The sequence below is a fragment of the Melospiza georgiana genome, chromosome 10 (genome assembly GCF_028018845.1).
Source record: "Melospiza georgiana isolate bMelGeo1 chromosome 10, bMelGeo1.pri, whole genome shotgun sequence".
NCBI classification, from domain to species: domain Eukaryota; kingdom Metazoa; phylum Chordata; class Aves; order Passeriformes; family Passerellidae; genus Melospiza; species Melospiza georgiana.
The window spans coordinates 5,123,421-5,147,546 of record NC_080439.1 but is presented as its reverse complement, the minus strand read 5'-3'; the positions used below and the strand labels follow the sequence as shown (position 1 = coordinate 5,147,546).

The window sequence follows — 24,126 nt, the reverse complement described above, 5'->3', positions numbered from 1 at the left end:
AGTAGTGCACTAGGATGAGATGTTCTGGATCTGCCATGATCCCAAAATGATCCCACAAAGCACCCTGGGTTTTAAGGTGTTGGGTTGGTTTGTTTTTTTAAAAAAGGGGTTAAAAATAATACAGCTCTAAGTATTGACACAGTATGTTCCATGGCTGTTGTAATTCACAAATTTTTAATTGTTTCAGAAGCACAAACATTTATGTTTTGTATTGTTCAAAGAAGAAGCTGCTTCCCACCCCAGTCCTCAGCTTTGCACCACAATTTGCTGCTGCCTATGCTCATGGTACTCTTGCATTTTCCACTTTAAAAGACAACTGGGTTTTTTTCACTGTTTCTGCCCCAACGTTAATTTTGATTTATAACCAAAATTTTCAGTCTAAGAAGAAATATGACTAGGCAGAGTAATTTCAAATATGATCTGCAGAGGAGAAGAAAAGAAACAAAGAGGCTATGCCCTTTTCCCTCTCTTTTATATATGAAAAAAGTTTGCTTTTGTATTCAAAACTCTTTCTAAGTTCACAAGCTCCTCTTGTTGTTTTTCCCATTAGAAAAAGGGGCCTACAGGAGGAAAAAGAGAGATTTTATTAAATGAAGGGCAGAGAGTCAAATTTAATATCGGAAAGGAAAACTACTAAGAACAACAAAATATCTTAGACAACTAAACCCTATTTTCTTAATTAAAGGTAGGATCCCAGTGTAGATAAGGGAGATAATTTTCCCTGACCCTTAAAATCTTTGTGACCAGCTAAATCAAATATTGTCCTTTATGCAAAATAAGCAGTAGATTTCCACACTTTTTAACAGTATTTACACAGATAGAGAAAATAATGGTCCCATTTTTCCCCTTTTCCTCAAATAATATATAAAGTTACTATTGAATATTTATGTTAGGTACTTCACCCAGCACATCTCAAATTATTGTAATGAAACCACTAAAAGACACACATATAGTGATCTATAAATGAAATCAGTCAATAGAGAATGCCTTTGTGTTGATATAAAATACCTGTTTGCCCCACTGCTGGTAAAACACCAACAATTATGCCTTCCATGCAATTGCAACACACAGGTGAGGATTTTTTTTTTTTCCTGGAAAATCTGGAGTTCCATAAATTACTGCCCGGAACAGTACAGAGGATGTGGACAAGAAAACTGAAAAATCATGGCAGTAGCTCTTTGGAAGGCTGGATTGTAATCCTCAATGTTGCATTGCTTTTAAATTTTAATAGCAATACAAGATTAAATAGGGCTTTTCATCTTACTTTCTTTTTTAAGAACTTTGCACATCTTTATTCCCAAAACTATCCATGATGTATAAAGTAGCAAGGACTTTTCAAGTCTAATTACTATGTTTTTCTGGCTTTTCTGCTTTATGCAGTACTGTCAGTCTGAGGAAGGAAAATAAAACAGTTCACTTTGATTTCAGTTGGGTCCAAGCTAATTTTCGTCTCAGACAAGCCTGTGTTATTTCATGACAGACTATCTGAGACACAGAAACCCAAAGAATTGAAGCTTAATAAATATTAATAGGATTGAAAATCCATGAAAATGTAGTCTTGTTTTTTATTTTTAGTTTGTTTTGATTTACAAAGCCTAAAAATTCATCTTAACTTCATCTAACAATGGTTCTTCAACAACATCTATTTTCTGTATCATCACTTTACCAATGATTTCAGCTACTACAAGGCTAACTCCCAGGCACAAAGTAATCAGAAGGTTACTATGAGGCTGTCTTATAATTATTTAATCTCAATACCATTTCGTTAAAAATATATAACACAATTTCCTTCTCCCTGCTTAGGAAAAAAAAAAAAGAAATAGAGAGAAAGAAAACCTACATCTGCCTCCTGAACTTGATCCAGTATTTTCAGCTGCTATGCTCCACTTGGAACAGAATTTTCCCACTAACAAAGACACGGATATATCCAAGAATACAGAGCAATATATCAGTAGTATATCAGTAATAATATTCAATTTTAAAATTTCAAGTAATTTTGATTGTGGAAAGTAATAGAATATATTTCCAATGTGAAAATTGTCTGAAAGAATTTGGTTTTGGTTTGGTTTGGTTTTTTGTTTTTGTTAAGAAAACTTAGCTCTTCAGTCCATGAGAGTGGTGAGCACTTTTTCACTATTCACATGAAAGGAGGACACGATCACGTCACGATCTGGATTACATCAGACTGGCAGCAAGATAAGGTCACTTAGGGATCAGATTTTTGCTAATTCAGGTCTCTGCTTTATTACTGTGAGGAATTACTCTGATTCACTAAAAGAGAGCAAAATGATGAAGCAGTTCAAGGCTGCCTACCACAGACCATAAAACGAGTATGGATATTTTAAAGGCATGCTCCTACAGACACTGGCATTAGTGCAGCTGTCATTGGGTGCCACACACTCTAAACCTCCTGTAAAAAATTCCTGGGCCATTAAGGTAACATAGAAAAATTAAAGTAAATGCAGTAATTTTGTCACATCTGCTGCCAGAACAAATGACATGATGACTCCGAGAAAGTCATAAAAGCCATTTTAATTATCTCTTCTTTGAAGGAGCCATTGGCTCAAGCCAGACAGTCTGGGTCCAAATCTGAAGTGTTGCAAAGCTCAAGGTGAAGATTTAAGTCAGATTTAAGTAAGAAGGTTTTTTTGCAGTTAGGCCCTGGCACAGATTGCCCAGAGAAGCAACCCTGGAAATGTCCAAGGCCAGGCTGGACAGGGTTTGGAGAAACCTGGGATTGTGGAAGTTGTTCCTGCCCATGGCAGGGGGTGGAACTGGGTAATCATAAAGGTCTCTTCCCACCCAAACCATTCCATGGTTCTGCGATCCCCAGATGTGTTAAGACCTTTCTACTTTCAGTAGCCATTTGTGAGGGACATCAGGGTGGGGCAGCACTTCAGTGGAGCCAGGTGCACACCTGAGGAGGTGTGGACAGTCAGCAAAAAACTGCATTATGCCCAATTTCCCATGCAGGAGGTGTGATCATCACACCAGGTTTGCTCTGTGCCTTCAGCCTATTTAATGCCACAATTCCAACCTGAACCTCCTCAGTTTTGCAGGATCCCTTCCCAATTTTTTCAGCTTTGCATGAACGCCTTTCTAAATAGATGCAAATATAAAGCTGTACAGGTGACACACTAAAAATATAATTGAAGCTGGTGCTTTCATAAAAGCAATTAGCAATTGCTCAGGTTGCAATAGATGACAGCCTCAAGAGGATTGCTGCCCTGGCAGGGAAGGAACTGCAACTTACATTACACTCAACGTTCTGTTCTTTAATGCTATTTTGTTATAACAGACAAGTACAAGTTGCTGATTATGTAGTCATTCTCATGTAGAGCTTTTGGCTGATATTTTTGTCCACAGGCTTAGATGTATATGTATCTCGCTCTTCTACCTTAAAGTATTCCCTCCTAAAGCTTGTGACAAAAAAGTTACAGTAAATAAGCAAATAAATGCAGCTATAAGTAGAGGCCAACAGAAAAATCTTTTTAGCTCAGGGTGAAAGTACATGACCATACACATCTTTGTTTTGCTCAGAATTCATGCAGTGACTACAATTATGCCTATTTTATAGTAACGTTATAGCCAAACTTGCAGACATTTTACAATCACTTTAAACCACTTTTGTGGTCCCCAGGAGTCATCCTTCCAGTTTCAGCAAACTATGGGACAAATCCTGCTCCTGTAGCAGTGAACAGCAATGCTTCCACCAGGCAAGGCTGTAAATCAACACCTGCCTTCAGCTATCCCTGGATAAACCCCAGGTTCCACAACGGCTCTCCACAGGAACATGCCTAAGTGAGGGCCTTAAACACACATGGATTGAGTATCTGAATATACTCTGCAGCATTTCAGTGTAATAAACAGCATTTTATCAGAAAAGGAGCAGTTCCCAGCCATGTGGTCAGCCCTTTACACTGAGCAGAACAAGGTGTGAATGTATGGCACCCAGATACATTGGGTTTTTTCCCTAGGAAAAAATGTGTAGTTGAGCACATTTTTTTATGTGGTGCTTGATAGTTCCATTGTAGATTACACCTTTTAATATTCCATTATTTCAAGGGATCTCCATAGCAGCAGTTGCACCACGTGGGGCAGTGGCAGACTGCCACACAATGAGCACTGCGACACAAGACTTAGGAACATAACAGAGTCACTGGGAAATATCATCTGTGGGTTTCTGTGAGCTGAGTCTTGCCTGCTCACCTCTGCTTACCCTGTGTTGTTTAGATGCACTTGTACTCTTTGTGCTCATGCATCTAAAAATAAAACCATATTAGAAAAACAAAGAAAATTGTGCTGGTTCTACACGAGGATACGGACAGAGTTTAAAACCCATATTTGGTGGGCAGTTGATGCTGCTCTTTGCCTCTTTGAGGGACATATCTGCAGTGGCCCAAAGGCAGCCCTGTGCTGGGGGCTGGATGAGTCACTAATGTCCCTGAAGGGGCCATTTCTCACTGTTCATTTGTCTTTTTGGAGTCCCTACCCAGCTCACACATGAGCTCCCTGTGGTGGGGACAGAGATCTCAACCACGTCCGTCTCCATCCCAAACCTCCTCTGCCTCCCCTTGAGCCCAACGATTACATCCAGGAGCTGAAAGAGCCCTGCTAAGATGCTGAGTGGTAAACACACAAATCAGGTCAATCCTTTTGCTTTCCTTGTAATCCCCGTGCATTATTTGTTGCTGGCTTTTACTGCTGCTGCCTTCTCCTCTTCGGGCACTCTGCGCACGCACCCGGCGCTCCTGCTCTCCCTTCCCTCACTCCATGGATTGTGGCAATCCCTTCTCATCAAAACTCCCCTGCTCTGCACAACCTCACCACATCCACTGCCTTTACATCTTCACCTCTCTTGTCTTTCCTTCACTGTAAATTCTCCAGAGCGGGGAACTTGCTTTCTCCAAGTTTGTACTAAAGCCGGTAAATTTACGGCACTCTAGGAATGTTTGATAACAGGGCTTAAATAATTAATGAAAGCTGCAGCAGCCCTTTCTTTTTTTCCCTATTTGGAGACTGTAAAGGCAGCAAGACGAGTGGGAGGCAGCAAATATTTCATGGGCTAAGATTAGACGTGATTCGCACCCCTATGGGGGGCAACCGACTTGCACTTAGGAAAGAGCCAGATTAATTTGTGCAGGAATTAAAGAAAAGAAGCATTTCTTCAGCTACATCAATCATAAAAGTGACCCAGGAGCATCATAAACGGCCCAGCCCCAAAAAATCAACTGCAATAAAAAGAATGGGATGTTTTATTTCAGTTCAACAACAATATTCTCTCTTTCCCTCTGTGTGTTTGACTTTGCAGAAGTCCACTATTTGTCCTAATTTTTCCATCTTCAATGGAAAGGGAAAGAAATAAAGGGTATAATGGCAAATACTAGCTCATGATTTTGCAGTCCTAAAGAAGCAGGAAACACTTGTAAAATTAAAAAAACTAGGTGGAAACATGGAATAAAGACAAATAAGACACAATAAGACTATGAGAGCAAGAAACAGGAAAAGAAAACAATACAGAAAAAAGATAAAAGAGATTTCTTATTACAGGAGAAACTGTGAAATGAGACAGATGTGAAATCATATCAAGAAAATTAGAACGGAGAAAAAAGCAACAAAATAAAAAGATGTTCATGTATCTCAGGCAAATTTTTCAAAATCTACGAAGTATTCAAATTCCATGCAACTGTCTCTAAGCTTATGTAGGTTCATGTTTTAAAAATGGGAATTCGGGCCTGGTCTTGTAAAACTTGATTTGAAGTTTCTTTCAAGTCTGACTTTTCTGTAGCGATGAATTTACCCACTGAGTGCACATGGTTACAGGTGCTTTCCACTGGAGCACAATGCAAAGGACTGTATGGATTTTTTTGTCTTCCAAATAATCAATAACATAATCCTGATGCTTATGTCAGTTTTGCTGCTAAATTTCCTGGTTTAAGAAGGCAATCAAGTACTTTGGCACCAAAGAATAATAGTAACTGCACTTAAAGAAATTTGAACCTGAATTGTGCAGGGACAAAACCAAAAGACACTTTGTCTAATACTGAATGCTTATCAGGCAAACATCACAAAAACACAGGGAAAATAAAAAGGGCAGTAAATTGCTTGATTTTAGGGCAGTGAAGATTCCAAAATTATTACTCTCCTAGAACAGAGGCATAATGACCAGCCTCTGAATAGATATTGGCACAGCAGGCCACACAAAAGCACTGATTAGCTGCTGTCTGAGGGAATATTCAATTCTATTTTGGCGTTGATTTCTGACCTTTCTTCTTTGACTTTAATTGGTCAAGATCCAAACCTTTTTGAATTTATTTAACACCAGACAACAGTTTCTGAATTGCCAAATTCCCAGAAGAGATGGAGGGGAAAGGCACTTCATAGTTTTTTCTGTCGCTTCTTCAAGTTCAGCTAATTCTGGAGTTGTAAAAAACATTATTTAACAGCTGCAACACGACTCCCAGTGCAACAGTTCTTCAGCTGGTTTTAGGGAAGGAAAAAAAACCCAAAACTGGGAGATATATAATGTCAAGCCTGATTCAGATGTCCTTCACCTTCCCTGAGAAAAGGGCAGGTATTTTGAAATTCCAAACTTGTACTTTTATGGCAGTATTCAGCGAGAAAAGGATGTGATACAATCTGCTCCAGATTTTAATATTAGACAGAACCATCAGAAGCTTCTTTGTTAACTCCTAAGCCAGTGATAATCCTGCAGTTTTTTTTCATCTCTTTGCATTTACAGTTAATAATATGGGAAATATTTCTTGACATTTCAGAGCTGTAGCTGCTGTTTTACGAAAGCCTCCTCACCCATTGATTTACATCCTCAACTCCCCTTCCAAGAGCTTCTTTCCCAAATTAAACATGCTAATGATTTTCTATGCAAAATTTAACAACCTAATAGGCTGAACAAGTCAAATGAAAATACACTAATTGTTGCCTTTGATGTATACCATTCTGCCAATTCTCTCATGAAAGCAGTATATTAGCATTAGCTGGAGTAGTTACTAAAATATAGATTAATAAAGAAAAGCTTATATATATACATGCTAAGAAGATGACATTGCAGACTGCAGAAAACACAACTTCAAGGCTCAGAAGTGACACAAATGGCTATTATACACTAGAAAACCATTTTCAGAGGAGCCCAGAAAACGAGCTACTAAAGAATGAATCACAAACCTTTATCTGAATTAGCCGGCACTGGTTCATAACACTGGGTTTATGCAATAAAAGTATTCAAAATAAGATTACACAGTCAAAATAATAAATACAGAATGGGATGAGAGAGATAAAAGGCTGGTGAGAGAACAGAATGCTTTCTGCCTAACCCCAGGGATCTGAAATGAGCTCCCCCAAGAAACTGCCCAATTGCTTTATAAAGTAAGATTACCATGTGCATGTATTTTTTTCACCCAGAGTACAAGCAATAATGTGTTTTAGCCTATGACCAGCATCATAGAGAGAGCTTTATTGCAGAATTGGTTCATTCTGTCCTCCAGCCCAGCTCTGAGCAAGATATTTGATGCCACTGTGATCTTAACACACACACAAGGAAAACAGATGCAAACAAACAATAAGGGAATATAAATATTCTACAAAGAAACAGTGACACAAAATTACTTTCTATTGCTTTGTCTTTAGGAGTTTGCTTATAATGATTTGATAATTTAATCTAATTGATCTCTCCCAGTACTTCCATGGCTCTAATCACTGTAGTATCTGATTACTGGAACAGATCCATACTTTATCTCCAGATTTAATAACTAAATCTATACTTGAAATAGAGTCACAGAAGTTCAGCAGAGGGAGAGGGCCAGATGCTGCTTAGCCAGGGGAGGAGGGAGGGAAAGGGAAAAAGCTACTGAGGTCCAGAATCACTGGAAAGGTGCAACCAAAGGAGCCCATTTCTAGGGTCAGAGAGGGAAAGCAGGAATGTGACATAACTAATGGGGGCAGAACCAAAAATGAGCTGCTGTCTGTGGCCCATGCTCCTTCAACCTGTCTTCTATGCATGCACAAAGTAATTGTAATTATTATTATCAGCTCTTTGTTCTCTTCCAGGCTAGCCCTTCATCAGCCTGAAAATTATGACATTTCCTGAATGCATTTCAACAGCTTCTTAATCTTTTTATTTCCCAAGAGCAGGGACAGTGTCAGGCAGCACTCAGAGATTTTAGCAGTGAAAAGGTTAACACCCCAAATTGCTAATGATAACAACAGTATTCACTGAGCCAGATAATCACTCACAAAGAATTTCAATCCAAAGTCACTTAAAATTCAAGGAAACCACTGTATTTCTTCAAGGAAGTGACAGCAGTTAGAAGAATATTCATAATTCAAACAACGGGCCAAAATCTGACTTACTGCTGAGTTTATCTATTTTCAATGGAGCAATATTAAGTGCTGGCTTTTGCTCTGCCTTAGGTGAAACATATTTTGTGCCACGTCCTCTAACACAGGTGGCTGGGCAGAGAGAGCTGACAGCCAGGCCTCTTGCACAGTGCAAATATCAAGCATGGACTGTGTATGGAGCATTTTTGAGAAGTTATTTGTTTCTTCCTCCGTGTTTGACTGCTGCTTGCTTGTTGTACTGATACTCAGCCAAACTAGCTTGTAGTTGAATATGTCAAAGCTCTGGGCAGAAAAACAGCAGCTAATATATCTTAGCAAACTCTGGAGAGAAAAATAGTTTCTGCCACTAAAAACTGCAGGGTGGAATTGTGCAATGCCTTCTTCTTCACTTTATTTTGCCTAAAGGGAAAGAGCCTTTTAATCCCATTTCTCTGCTTGGTTTGCACAGTGCCTGGCAGTATACACCTGCTTCAACATGTGTGTCAGGAGCCTCCTTTGCTGTCAGATCCCTTTCCTTGCTGCTCCCAGCTCATCATCTGTCTCCCAGCATCCCGTCTTGCCCAAGCACATCTCAGCATCCATCTTTCAAAGGTGTCAGGAGGAGAAACAGAATCAGCCTGTCACTGTCTCACAGTCCAAGGGACAATGCTCCCTGTCACACCTGAGCAGCACAGAATTAAATGGGCACAATGGGGTGTGAGGGGTTTGCATCAACAGCCCCAAATTCAGGGTGGAGCGTGGAATTTCACCTCTTCAGCAATCATTGGTGTCTCTGTAAAACTCCAGCACCCATTCTCATAGTCCTGTGTCATCATGTGCTTCTGGCCAGGTGATGCCTTCAGTGCTTGAACTGCAAATGCTTCAAGGCAAGGATTGCAGTCAATCAGGGGTTTCATGGTGCTTCAAAGAAAAAACAATAGATGCCCCTTTTCTTTCTTCCTTTGTGTGAGACCTCATCTGTGGAGACTCCATCTAATAGAGATGGCAGGTGCTCCAGCTCTTAAGTATAGCAATTATTTATTGTTTCAGAAGTCATTGTTTCAAGGAAAAGTAATCTATTTTTCATTAACCAATGGCTTAGTAAATGACTGAAAAGTGTAGAAAACACACTTAATTTGCTCTCCTGTTCCACATAGCACAGCTATTAATTGATTCATATGGAGAGCTACTTCATCTGCATTTAACATCAGAGAGAAATGGGGAAGGATTAAGATTGTAAAATCTAGGTTTGCAGCGAGATTTCTTGTGAAATTTCTTTAAATAAACCTGCCTCTCCAACAGCCATACACAGCAATATTTCATGCATCCAAAGTATTGTATAGAGCATGGAAAATCTTATTAATAAAAACAGTCTTGGGATTGGTAAATGTGCAAAATGTTCTGTTTGTCTCATATAGGTATCTTAGACATAGCCTTCAGTTAAGTCCTTTTTAAAAAAAAAAAATCCATTTCTTTTTGCTACTTTAAAATAAATATGAAAACATATGAGTCAATATCAATTTTGCAATCAAGTAAGACAAATTGTACCAGCTTTTCTTTGAGCTCTCAGATGTGATTATGGCTGTTAGATGTACATATATATGCAGACAAACGCAGGTTTCATATTCCCTTTCCACTGAGTCCATCTCATTAGGACTTTAGCTTTGGGAATGAGGATTCTCAGAAAATGAGTTTTCACTGGGTCAGCTACATGCAGCTGGTTCTGTTTCCCTGCTCACTGCATTAAAAGTTATATACTAGAGAATATTAAATTAAGAGAGAAGAGTAATGTGGGCAGGAAACACAAACAATCCCTGCAAGGGCACTGTAGGGAGGTTGACAAGAAGACTGGTGCAAAACTTTGGGTTAAAGGGCAGCAAATCATCAAGAAAACACCCCAAAAATATGAGCAAATCATGACAGCCTCCGCAAGGAACCTTGACACAAGGTGGGATAAACAGAGAGTTTTATCCTGGCTCTTCTCCAGGCCATGGGTGGATGGTGTTCCTTCAGCTCAGGGCATGGCAAGACATTATTGCTGATCCAAGATCCCCTGTTCCTCAGAGCTTCTCTCCCACCATTTTGTTTAAAAATCAGAAGTTTAAATCCCTGCATCAGAGCAAACCCTGCAAGCCCTCCTGAGCCGAGCTGAGCGAATCAGGTGAATCAAAGAGAAGGTTTGTCCAACCTGCCCTGACTGCACCTGAAGCAAATGGGGAGGTTGTGGATGAATGACTGCCCTGACCAAGCTGGGAGCAGGGGCTGCAGGGGGAGCCCAGCTGGTGGGTGGGAGGGAAGAGGGGCATGGATGGAAGATGGGGATGATGGGAGCCCCCCCAGCTGGTTTGGGCTCCCATCCTGCCCCCAGCATCACTGGGGGGCTGCTCCCAGCCCAGCTGAGGTGGGTGGCAAGGTCAGGGTGGCTCCTCATTGCCACAGGGTCAGGGCTGTGCACTCATCAGTGAGCAGCACCCTGTGCCAGACGTGAAACACAGCAGGAGGAAACAAGCTGAAAAACTCTACTGCCATTTTAAATTACTTCTAAAATTAGCTGAAGGAAGAGGAGAGAGATCATCTGTACGCTCCAGAAGGTTGACACGAAAAAGGGTGAGAAATCTGTGATCCTGAGGTTTTGGCAGATTCTAGCATATGTTATCCTTGCCAGTTATTCCCCACCCACTCTGCAGGAGAGAAGGGAGATGCTCCACAGGGATCCTCTGTATCCATGTTGCTTAGTCCATCTCCTGTGCCTGGACCATCACAAGAACCTGTACTACAAGAGGATTTTTTTTATCCTCTTTCCCCAACACCTGGAGGTGCAAAATTTGGACACTCCAATATATAAGGAGATCTTTGAATCTCAGCACATAATAAGAATCTCATATTGAGTGGAGGTTTTTCATCATCTCCAGCCAACTGTTGGATAAGTTTCTGCCTCTGTTTAGAAAAAGGATGTCTAAGTACAAACTGTGCTTGCTCTGGGCTGAGCCTTCTAGAAACATTCAGCAAGCTGTACAATCTTCTTCCCACACAATGCACCTTTCCATTAAAAATCTGAAGACAGTTTTTGCTGTAAAAATATGGAGAACAGAAAGTGAAGACAGAAAGGCAATAGAGACAAATCTTCTTTCACGAGCTTTGTGAAATATTTTCTCAAAATAACTTTGCAGGGGTTTTACTGCCAGTTCATAATGTGGATGATTCACTTCTGATATTTCTGATAAAACAATATTCAAAACTTCAAAATCTCTTCCAACTCATTTATGCTACCATTTAATTAGGGCTTCTGCAATATGTTACAAGGGCATCATTATCCCCTATAATTGTATAATAATTACAATTTTAATGAAATAATTGCAAGTACACTAGATATGTAGATATAATTATGGTAATTACATAAATACCTGATTTTCAGCTAATAATTAAAGAAGGCCTTTACAAAAAGGGGGAAATTTAACAAATGGAAGCTTTTCAGAAAACAAATACAAATAATAAATAGCTGCCTCTCTCCTGTCATTTCTGCCTTACTAGGTTATCTCTCTCTCTCTATATATATATATATAGATATATGATTTTCAACAGATTATAAAATAAGAATTTAAAAACTAGTTAAATATTAAAACATACCAAGAGACCTCAATACTTTGCCTCTGCAGGGCCTGATTTACTGGCATTAATATAGCCCAAACTTAATGATTCTAGGAGAGGTCAGCATCTCACTTGAATTGTAAATGTCTGCAAATGGCAGGAAGATGTGAATTGTGCCTACAACAACATACACGCTGTCCTGCTGGTTCTGGTATCCTCCAAAATGTCTCCTTTTGGTCAAACCCACTGGTTATACCCTCATGAACACAGAAACCCAGCAGAAGATGCATTCTCACCATGGCTATGATATTTCAATAAAGGAATTACTTACAGAGCATCATCAGCTGAAAAAAAAGCCCCAATTCTTCAACCAGGGAATTTCCTTTCCCTTCAAACACATTGCTATGACTGAACTTGCTGTGTGCTGACTGTACTCCCAGTACAAACAGGAAAGTCAAAATCCAGCCTCATAAAAAGCATGCAGAAAGCTCTGCCAGGGCAGATTGATTCTTGCTCCGATGGCACTAAGGGATATTAACAGAATTCCCACAGCAGAGGAATTAGCAGCATGATTTACTGCTGCTGCTGAGATGTTCCAAAACACTTTGGCACAACTCTGGAAGGGGAAATCAGCTGCAGCACCTGGGCTTTGCCATTGCCATGTCTCTTCCAACTTCTGCAAGAGCAGCCCTGAGGAAGCTCCAGCTGCAGCCAGAGACCACTCTTGTCCCTGCACTGTGTTGGAATAGAGGTGCAAACATGGCTTAAATTCAGCTTTGTCCCACTTCCCTTAGCCTTGCATTGTTCAGTGCTGCTCCTTCTTTGGATAAATCCCATTATTACAAGCATGAGAAAGTAAAATAAGAGATATTAATATTAAAACAGAAGGGAATGGTTTGATATCCCAAAAACAAATCTCATTTACGGTAAGCTCATTAAAGCAGTTGATTTTTGAATGCTGAGCATAATTATTAATACCATACATATCAAAGTGGAGAAGACATGTAAATTTGACATCATAAAGTAAGTAAAAATGAAGAAGGCTAAAGAATTATGAGTGAAAATAATTTGGAAAGAAAAGCAAAAGAAATTATTCTGGAGCAATATTCAAGTTATAAGCAGATTATTAACATTGTGAGATGATCCTTAAGAATAGTTTGACACATGTAAGCACCATGTTTCAAGCTTTAAAAATATCCAAAGAATACAAAAACTGTTTGTATCCATGTGTATTATAAGGAAACAAAAAGATGAAGAGCATTAACACAGAGAAGAGCAAAGGAATAATGCTATAATACAGGAGGGGGAAAACAATCAGAAAACAATAGTTATCCAAAAGCCATATTAGTTACTCAAAAGTTCTCCTGAAAATGTACAAATACACTTATGCGGTTATTTTTTTATAAGATTTATCCATTCTGGCTTTAACTGATAAATTAGAAACTAACAGATTGAAAGGAAAACCATCTCACAGATGTTTACTGAGTAAAACCAGCCCAAGCCAACAAAGGCCGGGGGAAGAAGCACAAACCAGTTTTATCCGACTTAGCATTATCAGGGTAGCAGTGCTATTTTAGAGCCTGTGTGGGGGAGGATGCAGAAAATGAAAAGCAAGCAGTAAAATAATGGACAAGGAATGGAATTAGATCAGAATTTAAGACCTGTTAGAGCTATAAGCACTGTCAAGGTATATGAACAAAGCCGTGACAGCACCGTGGCTGTGTGGTCAGCAAGAGCCCAGAGCCCAAGCAACCAGACATTTACAGGGGACTGTGACCAGTGCTGATGGCATTTAAGATGACTGGAGCCTTAAAATGCAGTCTGCAGAGTCTTCTATTGTCAAGCACTGGCTCAGCCAGAAAGAGCACTGGAGAAAGTACATCAGAGTTTTAAGCATTTTATTTCAAATATGACATAAACCTACTGCACGTCTTTGGAAAATGCTGCTAACTGACACTAACAGCTTTAGATTGTGCAAGGATGAAAAGGTCTGTACAAGACAATGTTTGCTTCATTATCTTCTTCCGTGTATTACCAGTATAACAGGAAATGCTGCAGTGGTGGAGGAGGAATGAAGAACAGGGCTTCAGAAAGGAACAGAAAAATGGAACAATTGCGGTGTCTTGGTGAGTGGCATTGGAGTTGGGGATTATGGACTACACTTGGGCCTGCTGATACCACAGGGAATAAGGATGAGGGCTCTCCAGCCAGGACCCAGCATGGATGGGGGTGAAAATTCAAATATGTGCAGGCAACTACTGACACAAATACACTAAAGGCTAATAATTTGTTAGGAATCTTCAAAGTGGCCTAATGAAGATATAAACCCTTTAAAAGCATTGATGTCCCCCAAACTACATACAAAGGAATATTTTGTAAGTTTGGAACTCAATCTCAAGAGACCCAGAGCTCTGGCAACTGTCTGCAAAGGAATGTTTTTAGTCTACTGACAACATAACTTATTTTGACAGAGCTCTGTCTGCAGTGATGGAGGCTCACACCTTAGATTTCATATTTTTCATTCACATGGCCCTAGAGAAAGGAATATTTCAGTAATTTTGGACAATTTACCATCTACTCTTCCATTACTTTGATATTATTTTCTAAATTACATCTTTAGAAAAAAGGAATACTGAAAATAAATTCTCAACCTTTGCCAGTGGAAATACATATTTTAAAGGTCTCAGCTTGTCCTTTTCTGTTTGATTTCAGAGTTGAAATGGGTTTAGAGAAAGATCTTCATTTAAGGGAGTCCACAGGAGCTGCACAAGTTCTATTAATTGCTCATTTCCAAGATCTGATGATAAGTAAACAGTTCTAGGGTAGTTAAATGGAGTACTGGAACAATCACTCTACAGAAACACAAGGTAACAGGTGAAATTTGTGCTTAGTCCTCTAAAGAATATTTCACATTGCTAAGCTTAAAGCCCTAAGGTTATCAGAGCCTCTTACAAAACAGAACTGATGTAACATATTCTCCATTGAAAACAAAGGGAGATCAAAGCAGGATGAGATTACAGCAGTGTGATTTGTGTTTCAGTTCCATGAATATATTTGTGTGTATGTACATTTGCTCCCGTGCGTCCATAGTAACCACAGCCATAACCCAGAAAGTATGGTGTGGGGAGCTTTGCTCTGAAAATCAAGTAGCCCATTAGGAGGCATAAATATTAATAGAGCTGTCTAATCCTGCACTCTCAAATGAGGTAGTTCAGATCATGAGTCTCCGCATTTAAAATTTATTCACTGCCCTGACTAGAATAAGAAACAGAATCCACATGTGGGGAAGTCACTGATATTGGGCGGTCTCTGAGCCACTGATAATTCCTAAACATAAAAGTAAGGATCAAGTGATTTCTTTCCTTATTCTACACCTAAATCTCCTACAAATACTAATTTATCCAAAACTGCATCTGCCTGGCTCCATGACACTGAGGATATACCACCTACAGCTCCACATTTTCACATGGAGGCATCTTCAGGCAGCATGAAAGCTTCAGCACAGGTTCCTAAGAAAGAGCACACTGTCATCCCAAGTGCAGAGCACACAACACCTGGGGGTTCTTTTAGTGGGCTATAAGTGATCCTTTCCAAATTTTCTTTATGCAGTTGTCATCGAGTTAGCAAATTCCTCGTGCAAACCGTTGCAATGGAAAGAAATTACTATACAGTATTAAAACACAACAGGTATGCAGCTAAAGCAGGATGCACTTGCCCTCCTAAGAGATAAGGAAACATTCTGGATCACAAGTAAAATATTTGTGTTTTGACCATAAGGTAAATTTAGAGGACTGAAATGCCAAAGAGTAGAATACTATTCAGGTAATCCCTAGAAATACTGCAAAGGTTTGTCAGGAAATTCAGGAAATTCCAGGTAATAGACAATATAATTAGTATCAATCACTAAAATGGTATCACCTACAACATAACCAGGGTCTATTAAAATCTAGTTATGAAAACTAACTCAAAAAAATAACACAAAATTACTCAGATGCCTTTGCATTGATTTTCCAAAACCAGCCCTTGCAAACACAAGTTTCTGCATACCCAAAACAGAATTACCAGCCTCTGGCCTTGACGTACCTGAAGGGAAAGACACAAAACCAGATGCCCTTTCTTTATTTTTGAATGAGTAAATTGAAGGACAAGTAACTGAAATACATGCCTCCATGTTTTGCAAAAAACATGCTGAATTGTGTCATTTCTTTTCACCCAGCTTCAGCCTATCATTCTGCAGTCTCTGCAGTGGGCACATCCAAATCCCAACAGGAGGTCATGGATATAATGCTCATTACCATCTCCAGCATGACTCATGGCTAGAACTCCTTTCATTTCCACATCTATTTTAATCAGATTGCTCCCCGTTCTTCAAAATTTTTAATTTTCTAATGTCCCTCAGCTGACAATTAAGTATAAATACTAATTTATTTAATTCAATCTATTTCATGTGGTAAGAAGGAATCAAACCACATGTAAGGGTAGCATATGGTTGCTGCTTCAATCACTTTCATCTTACATATCCTTTATGAATTAAAAAGATGCTGTAAGAGTCTGCCTCTGATTTCCAGGTTTTCTCCTTCCAATAATTTTCATCACTGTGATGTTATGACTGTAACTTAAAAATCCAGCAAAAGAGGAGCGTAGGGCCTTTCTTCTTTGCCATTTCCCAGCTGTGGGTGCTGCTCAGTTGCTGTGACTTTACTGCAGCTTTGTCCTGCAACTCCTTTTGCCCCTGGCCACGGGGGCAATCCCAGCCCAGGATAAATCTCAGGTTATGCACAGGTGAGTAGAGTGAGATTTACTCAGAGAACAGGCATTACTACAGATATCTCAGCTGCCCAGCTGAAAGTATTCAGGAGCTCTCTGCACTTGTCAACAGCAAGAGGTAGGCTTTTTATTGTGCTGTGTGTGCAATGAATCTAAGTGGAAAGGTACACACTGAATTTCAAGTAACTCTCTTTATTCTCCTTCAGGCCCACAGGACAATAAGCATGACTTTCTCAGCTACTGGGCTCTCCCTCCCTTGACTTTTGCTATTTTTCTGATTATTTTTATTTTAATACTCTCTCATATGAAAGATGCTCTCCGAGAACAATGATGGGGATCTGCATCTTTATTTATGACTTTGTGAATCAGCGTCTGGGTGATAGGAAGTGAAAGTTGCTCAGCTAATTACACACGCTTGATGAACTGCGTAATAACTGCTGCAGCACTGCACATTAATTGAATGCATATAAATGACAGCAGTTATTCTAACTTGAATGATGTGTGAAGAAGTGACGTTGCTCACAGTACCCTGATTATCTTCATTTCCAGCTCTGGGAACCCAGCTTAACCAATTGTACTTTTACAGCACCAAGAAAAAATTCCCTAACAGAAAACAGAGGATGCCTCAAAGCCTGACACTTTAAACACAAATTGATTTAAGTCGCTGAAAGTGGATTTTGACATCTCAAAAAAAGCATGCATCGAGCAACTACAATTAACAATTAATAATTAACAGCTAGCTGCAACCAGCAGTTAGGAGCTGTAAGAGCTAAAGCCTTGGGAACAAGGCCACCCTCATTTACAGCCTAGATACTGCCTTAAAAAACTAATGCAGAGTTTAAAGAGTTAAGCTTTGCCCAGCTCTAAACATTTCTGCTATGTGCTTTCCTAAAATGTGTTTGTTTTGGAATGACAGGATGAAAAATAAAGGGATTACAGCTAATAGACAACTATGCAAGTCCACAGTACTCTTTGTTTACCCCAAAAAGCATTCTAATTCACATGTAGTCCAGCTCTAAGGTAACACATTATTTTAAAGAAAACAATAAAGGAAAATCATTTGATGCAAAAATGACCATGCATGGTACAAAATTAGTACTTCAAAACTAGCACCAAATGCCTCCTTTGAATCAGTACCAAAATAGACCTTCTCTGTTGCATGTCTACTGCTTGAGGAATTTGCAAATATTCACAAAGAAATCTGCAAACTCTTCCATAGTATTTAACACAGAAAGGGGAGAAGCCAAGTTTCCAAAGCTTCCAAAAGCAGTCTAGCTCCCAAAGTACCATGTCACAATATTTTAACAGTTCCCTACACCCCTATTAAGAGTTTTTGGGCTTTGACAAAGAGAGCTGTAATCACAGAATAAAGGAAATCAAAGCTCACTTTTAGAAGCGCGTAAACGAAAAAGAAAAAAAACCTTTCACATCTACACTCCAGAAAAGTTAACCCTGTTCCAAGAAAACAGGGAATATCCTGGAGAAAGCCAGTGCAGGTCTCAGCCCTGCATTGCTATAGTGCTTCCCAGCCATCATGCCATAGTTCTGGAAGGGAGAGCTGTGGGCTGTGCCAGCCCCTCCAGTGGTGGCAGTGCCCATCCCAGGGCACAGAGCTCCCTGCTCTGCATCCACACACACCATCCCATCCCCTGGTGCCACTGCAGGCACGGCCCAGAGCCCGGGGACCAAGAGAGAAGCTGCCAGCACTGTCACTGCAGAGAGTGCCAGGCACAGATGCTCAGGTGCAACTGGATCCTGGCTTTACAAAATTATCTTCTCATCTGTCATACACAGACCTCTCTTTAAACACCTCTCCACCAGGACAAGACAGTCCCTAACAGTTCACAGCACCAGCAATCAGTCTCTTTCACCTGTATTATTCCTTCTCCTTTTGCAAGGTTTCGATCTCTCCCCCGGGTTTTTTTTGTTTGGGTTTTTTTTTTTTTTTTTTTTTTTTTGTCCACTTTATACATACCTCCTTTTCTACAAATTTTCTTGCCGGGTTTTCTGGCACATTCCTTGGATATTCTTTTGACTGAAAAATGAATAGAAGACTAGAAAATAACATGGAGCTCCGTCACAGACAGTAGGAGCATGCAACACCACTATCTAACTTAAATATGACCTGCTTTATTAGGTGCGGAAGATTCTCAACTTGTTGTGCCTGCACATGCAATGGAAAAGATGTTGATGCATCTTCCCAGAAGTCAGTGGGTGGCAATGAGAATTAGGCACCAACTTTGACCTAAAAATTACACGTGCTGTGGGGGGAAAAGAAATGAGTGTAGACAGAAAGAAGGAAAGAAATTTAAAGAAAATAAAAATCAAAAAGCAAGGACAAACGCACACAGAGAAAAGCAGCATGCACACATGTAGTAAGCTGGCATGCAAACAGAGAAAGCCATGCATGCTACCAGTACACGTGAATTAATACTGTTAGAAAGTAGAACAGGAAAATAAAAAGATCTCCCTGTTTTGCCTGCTATTAACTCACCATCCTCGGTTGGGACATAGATATTTAAATAGAGGCAGTCTTCGTTCTGATCTTGCACATAGGTTGAAACTACATCCAAGTTATTGGTAAACCACACGGGAAGCATGACTTCAGGCAACCTGCCCTCTATAATGTTCTGGGGACACACTGGAGCAAACTGGGTGGTGTTTTTGATGTCTGCCCAGGGAGATGGAGGCTCAGGAGGCTGAAAGCGGCGCTCCCCTGTTGGAGGAGCAGCGTATGGAACCCCGAGAAACTGGATAACGGGCCCCAAAATTTCATTGTTAAGTTCCTTCTTAATCCCCCTTATCTTGCCAAAGTTGGTGGTCACCACTGGGTTGGTATCATCCAATTTTTGGGAGGACACAGCTGCATCGTGGAGCAAAAATCCAAGTATGGAAAAAGCGAAAGTGGCGTTCAATCCCGTGTGCAGCAGGCGGAGCGCCGTCGCTCTCCATACACAGTCCAGCCACATGGATCTTGGGAAGGCCATGGTCCCACATTAGTTGTGTAACTACAGTGAAGCAATCTGATTTGTATCCACTGGTGTAAAAACAGGGCGACCGGAGGAAACAGATCAAGTTTCCTAAATAGGCGCCTGTCAGAAAAATCTCAAAAGGCTTTTCACGCGGTAAGTATCTTCCATTGATTTCACACTTATTGAAGCTGCATCTTCACTCAGCACTATTTATCAGACTACATCCTATTGACAATTCTGTTTTCCATAGCAGCAATATGAAGAGAGCAGCCATTTACTGCAGAATCCCCTCTTATAAATCAAATCCAGTTAGCCGCAGGTCTATATCCTGGAGAAAATGAAAATAAATCATTAGTATGAAAAGGCTAATATGGGCAGAGTGATAACTAGGTGTTTAACACGTTATTTACATACATTAATATTGGCTAGAGTCATGTAAGTTAAACTGCAGTAGTTTATGGGTCCATGAAATGGCAGGTGAAACTCTGATTACTGGATTATCTGTAATGTCACCTGTTGAATTTACAGAGACTTCTCAGGAGAAACAGGACTCACAGAAAATACATTTTTAAAATTCACCTGTTCAAGAATAAGAAATTCACTGCCAAGCTACATTACGTAAGTGTTTATGTTAATATTTTATTTAACTTAATCAGCTCATAATCAATTTTCACCTTGTTTGCAGAAGTTGATTTATCAGAAAGGAAGTAATTATTCCTTAAAGCAGAAGATTGAGAAATTAAGATAGGCAGGCACACTGAAAACCCAAATGAATTTTATTTCATTAAAAGCAGTTTATAATACATACAAATATGTTTTGTTAATTTTAAAATATAATATGAATTACTGTGCTTATTCATAATAACCTGAATTACCATGCTTTATGAGGTTTTCTGATTGCTGATGAAATTCACAGATAGACTGAATTGTTCACATCAATGAAGGACCAAAGTCTGCTTCTGCTGAAGTGAATGGCAAACACTGAATTTGCACAGAAGTACAACTGGACCTCTGTAGGTTGCTGTGGTTTTTTTTCAGAATTGGTTTGGAAAAGGATATGAAGAGGCAGCTTAGGGAGGGAGCTGTATATCACAATCTTTACGTCAGATCAATCCTGCATTCCTCATAAAAGACTGACTTCGGTGAAAAATGAAAATGCATGTTGAGGGTACTCAATTCCTACCATCCTTAATTTATAACATAAACAGTAAGCATTCCCACAGGAGAGGAGGAGTCTTATCTTTCATATATCCACATGCTGACTGAACAATACCCTAGAAAAAATAATCAGTTAGGATCAGAGACTGTATAATCTGAAATTCCAGATGCTATTTTCAACTACTTTAGCTCAGAGGTTGTCACACAAGGCAGTGTTCCAGCACTTCTGAAAATTGCTCAGTGCATATCATTATATCTTCCATATTCATGTGAAACATATTTCCAACACGACTTACAATATCCTATTATTTAAGATGCAGTATTATACACAACATAGCAGTGTAATCTTACACTCCCTATTAAGCAGTGCGTAATGCACAAGAAATGTGTTTTGCTTTGTATAGGAAACATTTTAAACCACCTGCTTTTGAAACAGCATTGGCAGCTTTAATGAGAATTGGTTTTTTTATCATGTCTATACACATTGTGGAGAGAATTCAAAAGAACGGCTTGTCTAATAGTCAGACTACCCTGTAGTTTGGGTTATTAAAAAGGAGATTGTAAAAGCTATATAGGACAGCAGGAGATTTGGTTCATGTCTAGTGTTCCTTTAGCTCTGAACAATCTATCTCAGGAGGCAATAAGGAGATAGATGAGGCTTTTCTGCAATTTTCTCTTTGCCTTCCTTTCTCTGCTAATTCTAACACCTTCACTGTGAAACTGCATTAACAAACAGGCTTATGTCCTTCATCCTCCAGCTGTATATTCTCAGTATTTGCTGGAAACGCACCAATTTAGCTGCAGAACATAATTCCCCCAACTTGATGTGTGTGTTTACATTTACTTTAACACAGTTACATGGAATGGCAGACATTCCCCTCGTGGAGGATTACTGCTTTGCAGCATTTCAGATTTTGGAGGGAGTAGAGTACAACTTGAGAAATAGTAAAGAGAGAGTAGGCAGACAGACATTCTGAGCAATGCACATGGAGAGATGGGAGCCTGTTCCTTAGTGGTATTCAAAAATCTCCACAGCCTTTTCCACCGGGTCTTAAAACCCATGAGGGCTTGTTTTCCTCTTAGGAATGGAAACATGTACTTTATCTTCTTCCTAAAACTCATAAATAGCAGGAACTTTATCTCAATAGCCTTCCAGCTAATTTACATGGCCTGGGGAAGGTCTGAGTTCAACAAATCCAGCATAGAAGTGCCAAGCAAAAACATCCTTCTTCATTTTAAGGGGCTGGGTTTGTTTGATGTGCAAAATTAACAAGATGCTACTAATTTAGCATCTATTTTCTATTTAGCACCTGTTTTCAGTTCTAAAGAAACTTTGTAATACAATTTTGATGACTCAAATGGTAAATTCAATGTAAACTCAAAGCCAGTTCCAAAGCTGGGCTATATTTCTAAGCTTGTCCATCTGCTGGTTTGTCTTTGCAGCTGAACAGCTCTGCTGTGATCTGCAGTTCTGGTTTGCCTCCCATGGATAAGGTTTTACTCTGAGACAGGATGCTAAAAAGGTAAGAATATAATTCAGTTCTGAGTTTGCTACTCGTAGTTAATTAACTGTGGGGCAGTAGCCTCCATGAATTCATGGATAGGCTATAAAGGGCAGAAAATTGTCAACAATTTGAATCAACATATTTTCATTGTGTTTGTAACTTGAATTTTGGGTTTGCTCTTTTCAAGCCTTTCTTTTTAAATGTCTAAGTAACAGTTTATTTTCAAGACTGAGAGGTCAGACATTCAAGCCTGTCATTGGCTGCCCTGAAGCTATCACATCAAAACCACAAACTCAACGCAAATGAAAAGACTGAGATTTATCAAATCTTTTGAGACTTTCCTGACAAAATTTCATTTTGAGCACGAGGTGCAAGGCCAAGCAGGGAAACTGGCCAGGAACATGTTGAGAGTTAATGCTGGACAAAATTCCCCCCAGTATTTCTGCAGGTAATCTGCACAGGACTTTCCCTTGGTATTTGGACTCAGTTGAAAAGGAAACAGTGGAGGAAAAAAGGAGAAGGAATAAACAGGAATGATCAGGGAGAGAAGCAGACAAATAAACCAAAGAGTAGCAATGATAAATCTGGGACAAGATTCAGCATCAAAATAATGTGGATCTGAGGAGGAGGAGGAGAAACCTTTTCAGATTTTTCTGCAGTCTTGATTTGAGGATCACAATTGCTCCCTGTGGTAACACAAATGAATTCTACTGTAAAAGGTATTTGATAAAGACTTTCATGCTCTTTCAAACAGTCTATACTATACAGAGTTTTTTTTCTATCTATTATTTTATTATCTTCCTTTCTGAATTCAAATTACTTTATAGCTCAGATTCTGAAATACTTTAGAGAAGCATTTAGTATGCTGAGGAGTGAACAATCCAAGAGAGCTTCAATGCATCTTTGCATTTCCAATGACACAGGGCACCCCACAATGGGTCACATCTGCAGCAGTGCAACTCCTCTTTGTTACCCATGCCCAGACCTTCAAATCTTAAGGGATGGTTTGATCTGTACCACCTATCAACAGCTCCAATGGATTAATAAAACCTTTGGTGACATCCAAGGCTTCTGGCCATATGTCAGCTTTAGCACATGTAAAGGCTATTATTGTTAAGACAAAAATCTCCCCAAACCCTCAAAAATGCTGTTTTCTTTTCAGCTGGAGGTGTATTCTGTGATTTGATATTCCTGCTCAAAAAATTCCTTTCCACTTCCACTTTGCTAGAAAATCCCAGTTGCACAAATATTCAAAGTGATTGCAAGAGTTTGGAACACCACACAACTCCACTTCATTCGAAAACACAAGTGCTACTTTGCAGAACCAGCTACATTTGCATCCATTTTTACTTACAGCAATCTCTCCTTAGAACTAAGAGCCCAGGGATGTTTCATGTCTGTAAGAGGAAATCCTTGTCCTGAAACATGCCATGAAGCCAAGCAGGAACATGGACAGTGGTACAGAGACCATTAGAGGAAAGATGAGGTTGAACACTGTGTTGGTGTGACACACCAATTGTAAACATGGGCAGACAAACCCTCAGGAGATGCAACACAAAATTCCCCATCTCTTCTTTTCTGTTTCCAGTTAGCAAGGGAAGCAAGTTCCAAATACAGTGTATTTTCTCTCAACTTGGTAGAAAAAAACCACCAGACTGATGGGATTTTGAGGAGCCTGGAGGGGAAGGTCTACCAAACTTAGATGACCTTTAGATCCCCCTTCCAACCCAATCCATTCTGTGAAATATTTTAAAACAGATACTGCTCTTGCATACTGTCCTAAACACTTTCTCAAAAGGCTA

At 39.6% G+C, this 24,126-nt stretch overlaps 1 protein-coding gene across 9 annotated transcripts in view; it reads right to left on the bottom strand.

Moving 5' to 3' along the window:
• The window catches only part of NLGN1 (neuroligin 1), a 426,930-nt gene that overhangs the window by 280,021 nt on the left and 122,783 nt on the right, over nt 1-24,126 (bottom strand). For all 9 annotated transcript variants that reach the window (XM_058030828.1, XM_058030833.1, XM_058030831.1 and 6 more), the window contains one exon: nt 19,184-19,989. In XM_058030828.1, the coding sequence (XP_057886811.1) occupies nt 19,184-19,676 (493 nt within the window). In that variant the 5' untranslated portion in view covers nt 19,677-19,989. The remainder of the gene's footprint in view (nt 1-19,183; nt 19,990-24,126) is intronic.